This window comes from Onychomys torridus, unplaced genomic scaffold (assembly GCF_903995425.1).
Source record: "Onychomys torridus unplaced genomic scaffold, mOncTor1.1, whole genome shotgun sequence".
Lineage (NCBI taxonomy): Eukaryota > Metazoa > Chordata > Mammalia > Rodentia > Cricetidae > Onychomys > Onychomys torridus.
This window is the reverse complement of record NW_023413110.1, coordinates 10,964-21,142: the sequence shown is the minus strand read 5'-3', so window position 1 is coordinate 21,142 and position 10,179 is coordinate 10,964. Positions and strand designations below refer to the sequence as shown.

Sequence of the window (10,179 nt, the reverse complement as noted above, 5' to 3'; positions counted from 1 at the left end):
TATTTTATTTAATACAGGTTGATTATAAATGCAATCTCTTTCTAAAGAAGAAAAGGGGATATGATTTAGATATAACAGGATAAAAGGGTAGATTAAGGAACTTACGTCTAAAGAACAACAACTTGTTTAAAATGTTTTATATTGGTGTAGATTTTAGTCTATTGCTACAAACTTAAAGTTAATTTTGTTATACTGTGTGCATATTTCTACTCGTGTTTAAGGTATTATGTTTGTATAGCTCATTTAAAATTGTAATAGATAATTAAAAATAGATTAATAATTGGTCATCTATGATAATCATACTTGTAGCCATGTTAGTTAAGTCTTCTAGGTATACACAGAGATATTTCAGATAGACAGGTAATCTTCAAACACTTCAAAGGTCTATAGAATATGGCATTTAAAATATTTTTAAAATTTAGACTTTTTAGACAGTGAGACATGTCTCCTCCTGGCAGCACCAATTTACTTCAGAGAGGAGGATGGGCATTAAAGACACTTCATATGGAGTTTATCTTCACTTTGGCAAAAATAGCCATTTGGGCAAGAAACTGCTCTTTCCTGGACTGCTTGATCGACTGGATGTGCAGGACCCATAGAAAGATGACCACTAAACTTTGCTTGACAAAATGCTCCTTCAGGTTCCTGCTTCACAGAGGAAACTGCCAGACATTCTACAGGACACTGAGAGAAGTGACCTAGAGACTTTAGCCCTGTGGGCTGAAGACAAATGCCCCAACTTTACAAAGGAATATTAGTTGACTATCCAGGCTCCCAGCTGTCTCTGTCTACCTTACAAGACTCCCGAAAGTTGCTTGCATCCTTCTCCTGGTTCTCAGGTAATATTATATCCTTCTGAGGTCTTTGATGTGGTTAAAGACTAGATAGTTATAATTTCCTCAATTATGATAAAAGATAAGTTAGATATAAAACCATGGACTCACAAATATAAGATAGATAGGATATCTTCTTTAATATTGTAACTGTAATTCTTGCTTGATAATTATTTTGTTATATGTAATTTTACTATGTAAAAGTTAAAACCTTCCTTTAAAAAAAAAAGGGAAAGTGCTGTGGATATCACTCTGTGTAAATAAAATGCTGATGGGCCAGTAGCCAAGCAGGAAGTATAGAAGGGAGAAGCAGAGAAGAGAATTCTGGGAACAGGAAGGGGATGCAGAGAGATTGCAAGCCACTGCCATGAGAAGCAAGATATAAGGTACTGGTAAGCCATGAGCCATGTGGCAAAGTACAGATTAATAGAAATGGGCTAAATATAAGAGTAAAAGCTAGACAGTGGTAGGCCTGTGCTAATGGCCAAGCAGTTTAAATAATATGAATGTCTATGTGTTTATTTTATAAGTGGGTTGTTGGACTAATAGGGCTTGGCAGGGCCTGGAGAGAAGCTCTCCAACTACACCTATGAGCAGTGACCAGCTCCAGCCTGGATGTATAGCCTGAGGATACTCCCTTTACACACTTCCTGAAGATTCTGCAGTCTTGGAAATTGGGGCTCAGATACCAAACCATAGCCTTCCCTGGGTCACATTGGCTCAGGAAGTCCCTTTCTGTCTGGGCAGCTGTGTCCTCTGTTACTAGCTGCCTCCTCCAACTCTGGTCTCCTGTTGGTCCCTTCCTTGCTTCAGTGGCCTAGTCCCAGGAGTTTTTGCATCCCACACTCACTCCTTTGCTGAAGTATGAACTAGATTTTATTCGAATATATATATTTGCTTGCTGAGGCCAGGCTGCAGGCCTCAACATAGGCAGAAGAAGAGAAAGAGAGGTCCCAGCAGAGGGGCCCAGTTTCACATTGTCCAGTAAAATCTTTTTGAAGGCAGCAGAGGAGAGGATTTCCTGATCAGCCATGGTCTGCAGCTCCCATGTGCAGATGCAGGAGTCCTCCACAGAACTGGTAAGCAGGGAACAAAAAGCCCCCACTTTCCAGCACACACAAGGCATGGATGCTGGCCCCACCAGGAGAGCAGACACTATCCTTGAGCTTCCAAGGATACTGTTCTGAGTCTAGTAGCATCTTGACTGACACCAAGAGGGACTGGGCCCCAAGACAGACTCTCAGGCACACTGACAACTCCATTTTCACACCACCATCAGCCAGAGCATCCAGGGCTTGACAGCCACTGCCACTGAGCCCTGTGACAGCATTGGTCAAGTCTCCCTCCACTTCTTCCAGAAGCTCACACTCCCCATGAGCCACTCTCTGAGCTGGCCATCCTCCACCTGAGCATGACTGCATGTGGCTTACACAGTAACCCCCTTCTGCCCAGCAACTGGGGTGTCAGCCACACAGTGGATGACTTTGGAAGCTGTCAGCCTCTTTTCAATGGAGTTGATGATGGCATCTGCCACAGAGAACACCATGATGTGCCTGACCTCAATGTCAGCACCAACTTCTTCAGGATGAACGGATATGTGACTTCACAGCCACAAAGAGCACATCACTGTAGCACACTGTCTCTTTGTTGTGGGGTGTCAGATTTACCCCCATGCTCCAGAGGACAGAGACTGTGGCTTGGTTCATGGCCGAGGAGCTGGCCATTATCTTGTGAGCAATCAGAACACTGGCTGTTATGAAGTCTTCTGCTTTATTCTATTTGTTTTTAAGCAGGGTATGTAGTTCAGGTTAGCTTTGAACTCTTAATCATCCACTTGAGAGTCAACATCCCAAGTTCCAATTTTTTAAAGAGAGTGGCTTGATATGTTGCCCACACAGACTTTAACTCCCAGACTCAGGGCAAGCTCCCCTTTCAACCCCCTCAAGTGCACACCACCTGGCTGACTCAGTTCTTCATTTTCTTCTCCCCATTGCTTGAAGTTTCTGCCCTGGGACTTTCTAGCTCAAAAACACACTGACTATCCCAATTGCAGGCCCTTGACCATAGAAAGGTCAGCTTAAGGGTCAGCCAGGACGGAACATCACTTATAACTGGAGACCTCCATTTGTCCTCAGGTACCAGCCCAAAACAGGGTAGATTCTAGACCTCTGCCTCTTCAGCTTTCTTTAGAGATGAGATCTATAGATTCTGCCTGGTTCCAAGGTCAGCTGGCTTATCCATGGCCCCCTTCCTGTGATCCACTCACAGGTGGTTGCCTGTCCTTTCTGTGGGGGACCAGCTAGTCCCAAACATCCTGTGCCTCCTTCCAGGCACTTAATCCTCTGACAACAATCTCACTAGGCATTCAGGAAAAGGATATCTCAGGTAGCTGATGGAAACTCCAGCTTGTTCCTGAACTGACACACCAAACACTGGTACTACTTGTCCATTCCTTTCAGTTGATTAAAAAATATTCCCCTGCCCAAAAAATATTTCAAAGCTATTTCTTCTTGCTCTTTCCTAATCCCTACTCTACGTTAGGAGGGAATCTCACCTGCAGCATAGCAGATCCACAAAACTAAATCCTAATTCCCCATAGCACTCTGTCTAGGTCTTCTTGAAAATCAGTTTGTCTATGTCAACATTTATAATGAGTGTATGTCACCTCCTGCTCTGACACTAGGTAATTGCTGAAAGCCTTGATTGACAGCTCCTCTTCCTGTCAAGGTGACTCTGGGCTACCAGGTGACCACTGTACTCAATTTTTTATTTTTTAATTCCACTGGATTCTTAAACTTTAATTACTACACCCCTGGCAACTTGGGGCATAGCCAGCTTAAATAACACAAGTCACACAGCTAGTTTAAAGATAGACCCAACCTTCTTAATGATTTGCTATAACTAGCAACTGTATTGAAGTTGGCATTTTGCAAACCACTTTCATAGGCTGGCAGTTGAGTCCCTGCCTCCCTAGGTTCAATTTCTAGCACATTGGAAAGAAAACAACAGAGAACACACACACACACACACACACACACACACACACACACACACACACACACTCACACTTGCATCCATACAATTAGCTCAGTTAATCATTCCTCCAATAGATGTACTCCATATATCATTCCAACTGATCTTCAGAAAGAACCTGATAAAGCCCATGGCAAAGCCCTCTGGTGTATATGGATTAGAGTAGCACAGGGCCAAAGAGGAGGCAAAAACCAAGCTGGTGCAGCCACAGCACTGTGTCAGGGAGCTGCAGAGAAAGCTCCAGGGACGAAGCAATGTGGGGGGTGTTGGCATATGAAAAGTCCACCACACACACACACACACACACTCTCACACACACACACACACCATACACCACACACACAAACACACACACACACACACACCATACACCACATACCACACACACACTCACCCCCCCCAATACACCACACTCCTCCACCACACACACCACATGTCACAAACACACTCACCCCAAATACACCACACACTCATCCACCACACACACCATATACCACACACACACTCACACCCAATACACCACACACTCATCCTCCACACACACCACATGTCACATACACATATGTGGTATCAGCTAAAATACCTGTTAGGCCCAGAGGACACAGAGCCATCTTATGAAATTGTCATGGGTATGACTTTTTTTCCTTTTCTTTCCTCTCACTTCTGCCTGCCCCTTCTTGTTGGCAAGCCACAAGAATATGTTATAGAGATTCAGCTGTGTATTAAAGCTGAACTTTGACTGACCAATGTCTGTTCAAAAGGCAATCCATTTATTATGAATATCTGATGTTAATCAGCTTTTCATATTTCAACTGTCTTCTGCTATGAAATTCTTTTTTAAAGATTTATTTATTATGCTTACATTGTTTTGCCTGAATGTATACTGGCAAGTATGCCTGCAGGCCAGAAGAGGCTGCCAGACCTCATCACAGATGGTTGTGAGGCCACCGTGTGGTTGCCAGAAATTGAACTCAGGTCCTTTGGAAGAACAACTAGAGCTCTTAAACACGTAATGCAGGTTGGAGACCTTGATAGGAAAGTCACAACATTATTCCCACAGACATCTCGTGGTTTTTCTCTGTCCCATACTAGAGGGCTCTTCTGATTTGGGACATAAAAAACTCTTAACCTTTTCTTTTAACAATGTGTTTGGGTTTAGAAAAGAAGTGAGCCAATTTCATCTCCAAAGCCAGTTGGGAATTTGGGCATAGGTGTTTTACTACTTCCTGCTGGAGGGGGGCGCTGTATCTTGTGGGGACATAAAGAAAATTTTAGGATTATGGAGTAGTCCATGAGGGTAAACTTCTGAGCCAGTTGCCTTGAAACCATTCTGGATGTCCGGTCATCTGAGCCATGGTGTCATCAGAGACATTTTAGGTGGTCTTGGCTGATCAAACCTGATGTATCTTAATCTGGAACAAATCCACAGCCTCTGGCTTTCTGTGGAAACAAAAGCAGAGACTCTTTTCCAAAGCAACATATCCTTATATCCAAATTTTGAAGTAAAGGTACCTTTAAAATTTACATATTTGTTTAACTCAACAGCTTTTACGATCAAATCTTTTTTTGTAGTTAAAAATCCCAATGACAACATAAACCAGATTCTCTGTGTAATATCCATCTTTGTAAGACTGAAACACCACTGTGGCTGCTGGCTCCGCCCACCTCAGCTTCCCAACATGGTGGTGGTACAGTTTACTGCCAGCTCTGGGTCTGGAGCCATGTGTACCATCAACTATCAGAAGCAGTTCTACCAAAGCAGCGCATAGCCCAGAGACCTTTTTTTTTTTTTTTTTTTTTTTTTAACTAGCAAAGGCTAAATCCACCCTGCAGCAGAGTAAAGTGCCTCTTGTAGACTCCTCATTCCTGCCACACTGCAGGTCAGATGCACACGCCAGGAACCCGCCATAGTAGCTCAAACTGGCAGGCTGCCACTAACTTGAGAGAGACAAGTAGAAAACTGTTTTTAGTTCTGTTTTAGAATCTTTTTTTGTCAGGTTTTAGGTGGAAACTCTTGCCCCACGTTGGGTGCCATTTGTAGTTGGAGAGCTTCTCTCCAGCCCCCACCAAGCCCTATTAGTCCAACAACCCACTTATAAAATAAACACATAGACATTCATATTATTTAAACTGCTTGGCCATTAGCACAGGCCTACCATTGTCTAGCTTTTACTCTTATATTTAGCCCATTTCTATTAATCTATACTTTGCCACATGGCTCATGGCTTACCAGTACCTTACATCTCGATTCTCATGGTGGTGGCTTGCAATCTCTCTGCCTCCCCTTCCTGTTCCCAGAATTCTCTTCTCTGCTTCTTTCACCTATACTTCCTGCCTTGTTACTGGCCAATCAGCATTTTATTTACACAGAGTGATATCCACAGCACATAGGTCGGCATACTTTTGCATTTCAGTAATTTCTTACAGGTTGGTGGGGAGAGGGGTGCCAAAGATTTTCTATCCCAGAGACATATTGCAGAAAGTGTCATCTTCTCTCTAGAATTAATTTTACAAAATAGGAGTGACTTGCCATTTTGAGGGGTTAATAATATCTATAGAAACATCTAGATCTGAGGCTTTATTTGTGGGAAGCGTCAATTCTATTAAAACAGTTACAGGATAGCTTTGATTTCATCTTCAGTCTTTGTGAGTTATATTTTGATAAGCAAGAATTTATTGATTTTTTTTATAGGAAGGACATAGGATTAGAAGGAAGGGCCTCACACATGCTAGGCAATCACTCTGTTATTAGGCTATATCCTCAACCCAGAATGCTTTGGTTTTTATCTAGTTTTTAACTTCATAACCAAATAGTACACAGGGCTTTCTGCCTGTGTTTGACTGGGATGCATAATACATGTTTTTGTCCAAGTATAGACATATACAGTTATACTACAACTCCTATCTTTTCATATATTTCTTTAAAAAAAAAACAGTGGTGTTTCTTGGTCATTCCCATGGCCCACAATCCTCAATATGACTACCCTTTGCTCTTTCAAATGACAGTGACAAGTTACATTTCACAAGTATTTATTCAACATTTTGGGGTGCTTAGGGATCCAGAGTTTAGGAACTAATTCAAGTCAGTAGTTGCTTCTTTCCTTGGGGTCTGCATGACTGGGAACAACATGAAGAGAAAACTCAGTATTTACTAGGCAGGCCAGCGGGTCGGAAGTAGTTGGGGTCTCTACCACTCTGACCCCATTCATTGACAAACTGGTCAGCTCTTGAGTCCTCTGCTCTATGTCCTGTGAACCTCCGAATATCCTCGCTGGCATCACTGTAATCAAAACAGACAAGAAGAAGACCCATAACCAAGCTGATAGCAATCGCCCCACCCTCTGGACTCCCTTCTTCAAGAGATGGCAGTAAGAGGAGCCCAGGAACACAGGGAAGAAGAGTATGGTACTGATGCCACCTGAGTAAATGTCTGCTCAGTCCAGGAAGTCACTCTCCTGCTGGATGAGCAGCACCAGGAGAGAGAGGGTAGGGTATCATGCATCATTGCCAACCACTCCCAGTGCTATGCACAGAAAAGAAGACAGTTAATGGGCAGTGTGCACAGGATGCAGAGGAGAGCCCCTCCTGACTGTCCAGAGCAGTCAGGCTCTGCTCACCAAGACCTCTGTTACCTGATCACTTTAGCAGCCCAGGCTCCTTCTGGTCCCCTTAGGGCAGCATCATAGTTCCCTCTAGCATGGAAGTATTTGTCTGAGTGTTTCCAGTTGGCCTCCTTCATGTCAGAGTAAGCCTGCCACATGTCTCTAGTCCCTGGAGAGTTAGAAGAATGATGAGGAAGAATATATTTAGGCAAAGATAGGGTTAAAACTTCCGTCCAACTCATCCCAATGACTTCAGCCTTTCACAAACAGCAGAAATGTTGCTGGCTTGAAAAGAATAGTTCTTACTTTCCCATGCCTTGCAAGGAGAAGTACTTTTGGAGTGAGTTTTATTCTGAGGGATTCCTGTCTTTACTCTGTTGCTGTTGGTCTTTGGCTGCTCCAAAAGCATACAGAGCAGAGATGCTCTCTATGGGATGTTTCATCGAATGATGATGAAGCTCTCTCTGAAATGGCCCAGGGAAACTTCTGTCTATGGAGTGAGTCCTTGTCCTTTCCTCCACTCCCCTCTCTTCTTCTTCCATTTCTTCCCTTTCTCTCATGTTCTCTTCCTTTAGAGCGAGCATGCATCTCTATATAACCCTGGACAGCCTGAAACTCAGAATCCTTCTGCCTCAGCCTCCCAAGTGCTACAATCACTACTGCAGCCACAGCTCTCTCCTAGCACAGGCAGTGGGAGAAACTGTTCTCCAGGCAGAGTGGGTGCAGTTCTGCTCTGACCCCACAGAATGTCCAGGATCTATTGGAACCTGAGCAGTTCTCAGCTCTCCATCAGTGGAGACAACAGTGAGTTCTCTGATACAGACAGAAACAAGCTGGATGATAAGAGACTCTAGGTGGCAAAGGGCACACTAGGATTGAAATGTCTACATCCTCTCCAAGAACAGGGAGGAGTAATAACCACCTTGGTAGTTATGCAGAAAAACTGAGAAAATGCACGTGGGATGTTCATGGAAGATGCTCAATTTATTATCATGTCATTTCTCTGCTTCTCAGGAAGGTGCCACAACAGCAAAAGGTGTAAACTAAGGACAGCTGTGGTGAGCTGTGCACTGAAGGACAGATCCAGCTAACATTAAATGGGAAATGTCTTCAAAAGTGACAAGTTAGGAGAAAAGGGAGAGCCCAATATCTAGGTTCATTTAATTTTTATTGTGCTGTGGCTGGCGGGATGTATTTCCCTTGGTGACAGTTTCTTGTTCATGTCTCAGCCCCAGAACATCTCTACTCCAGGTAAGCAAGCCACTGTCTTCTGAGGGTGGCAGAGGATCTGGAGCATCCTTCACAGACAGCTGCCTTCCCCAACCCATGACCTGCTGCTTCTCAGGTCAACAGTGAGTGTGTGCTCATGAAGTCCTCCCTCTGTCTTGGGAGCTGTGTTGTGGATTATGAGGAGCGGGTCAACCTGTGTTCTTCTGGAGGTTTTTGTTGTTGTTAGATAGCTTATTATACGTTTTTGCCTCAGTTTCCTTAAAAGATAGACATGGCACTACACCACAATATTAATTTAAAAACTAATTCATTTCCATACATATTGGAAAATGTCTTTTCATTATGTGAAAAGTTCAGTTAGCTTTGGCTGCTGTCACTGTGGACTGGGGACCGCACTGGTTCTCCTGTGCCTAGCCTGAAACACTCTACCCTTGGAATGTACTTCAATTTACAGTCAACAGACATAGACGTGAGCTTCCACAAGGGGGCAGCAGATACCCTCTTCTGTTGGTGAATCTACAACTTTGAAATACAGATTGTTTCTACATTCCTGTGGGAAAGCTGCTGTACAAACATTACGTGATCTCAGGCTTGAGATCCTCACAGAAAAAGGTAAACACTGACCAGAAGAGTTCAGAACTACATCGGAAGAGCAACGCTGCTTGTCTATTCATGGAGACTTCACAAGCACATTATCCCTTATGTGTTCCCTGCTTTGGTAAATATTGTAACTCACAAATATAACCTGTCCCCATTTCATTGCTCTTACCTTGACCAGCCTCTTTAATGAACTCTAACCATCTTTGGTGTCAACTCCCAGAACCAAGAAGCAAAAAAATGACAGCAATGGATGGCTTCATCCTGCTGTAGGGCCAGGAAAACACAAGGATGGTTATGCCATTTCTTGGAGATGCAGATGTTTCTGTAATGTTGAGCTGTCCTTGCATGCCAATAACCAATCCCACTGGATTTCATGCATAAACCCACACACTTGTAGAGATTGATGATATAAGTGGATTCCAGGGCGCTGTCTAGCTCCCCATTTCCACGTTTCATTAAACTCCAACTGTCTCAGAGTTTGCAAATGGACCACTAGCATAAACCACACCACATTCCAATTTTGCCAGTCAAAACTCAACTGTATAGGAAGTTTCCAGAGAGGCCTGTAGGGGCTTTATAACCATTGTAGACCTCTGCAGTCCATCTGTAGAAGGCTGACTCCACTCTCCCCTGTATTCACACAGAAGCATACAACAGATCTCCATGATAAAAGTACCACCTCCAGTGAATTCTAATCCATCTGGTAGATTCAGGCAAGAGACAGAGCAGGAAAACACAAGCGAATGCTGGCAGGGAAAAGACTCGGCAAATGTTGGAAAGTTCTGACAGCTCACCCTGGCTGTCGGTTCCTGCTGAGACCCCTGGTGAGTGGCTTGTGTCACTTGTCCAGGAGATGTGGCTGGGATGTCTATATATACTGT

The 10,179-nt window shown here is 43.6% G+C and overlaps 1 protein-coding gene and 1 pseudogene across 1 annotated transcript; both read right to left on the bottom strand.

Moving 5' to 3' along the window:
- Positions 1-1,650: 1,650 nt before the first annotated feature.
- Positions 1,651-2,572, bottom strand: LOC118576140 (annotated as a pseudogene).
- A 4,435-nt stretch (positions 2,573-7,007) lies between these two features.
- LOC118576139 (serum amyloid A-3 protein-like) lies at positions 7,008-9,533 on the bottom strand. The gene is made up of 3 exons (XM_036176509.1): positions 9,468-9,533; positions 7,499-7,637; positions 7,008-7,146 (listed from the first exon to the last, which is right to left on the bottom strand). Exons 2-3 carry the CDS (start codon positions 7,624-7,626, stop codon positions 7,008-7,010), a joined length of 267 nt encoding a protein of 88 aa, XP_036032402.1. The 5' UTR covers positions 7,627-7,637; positions 9,468-9,533.
- Between the last annotated feature and the right edge of the window lie 646 nt (positions 9,534-10,179).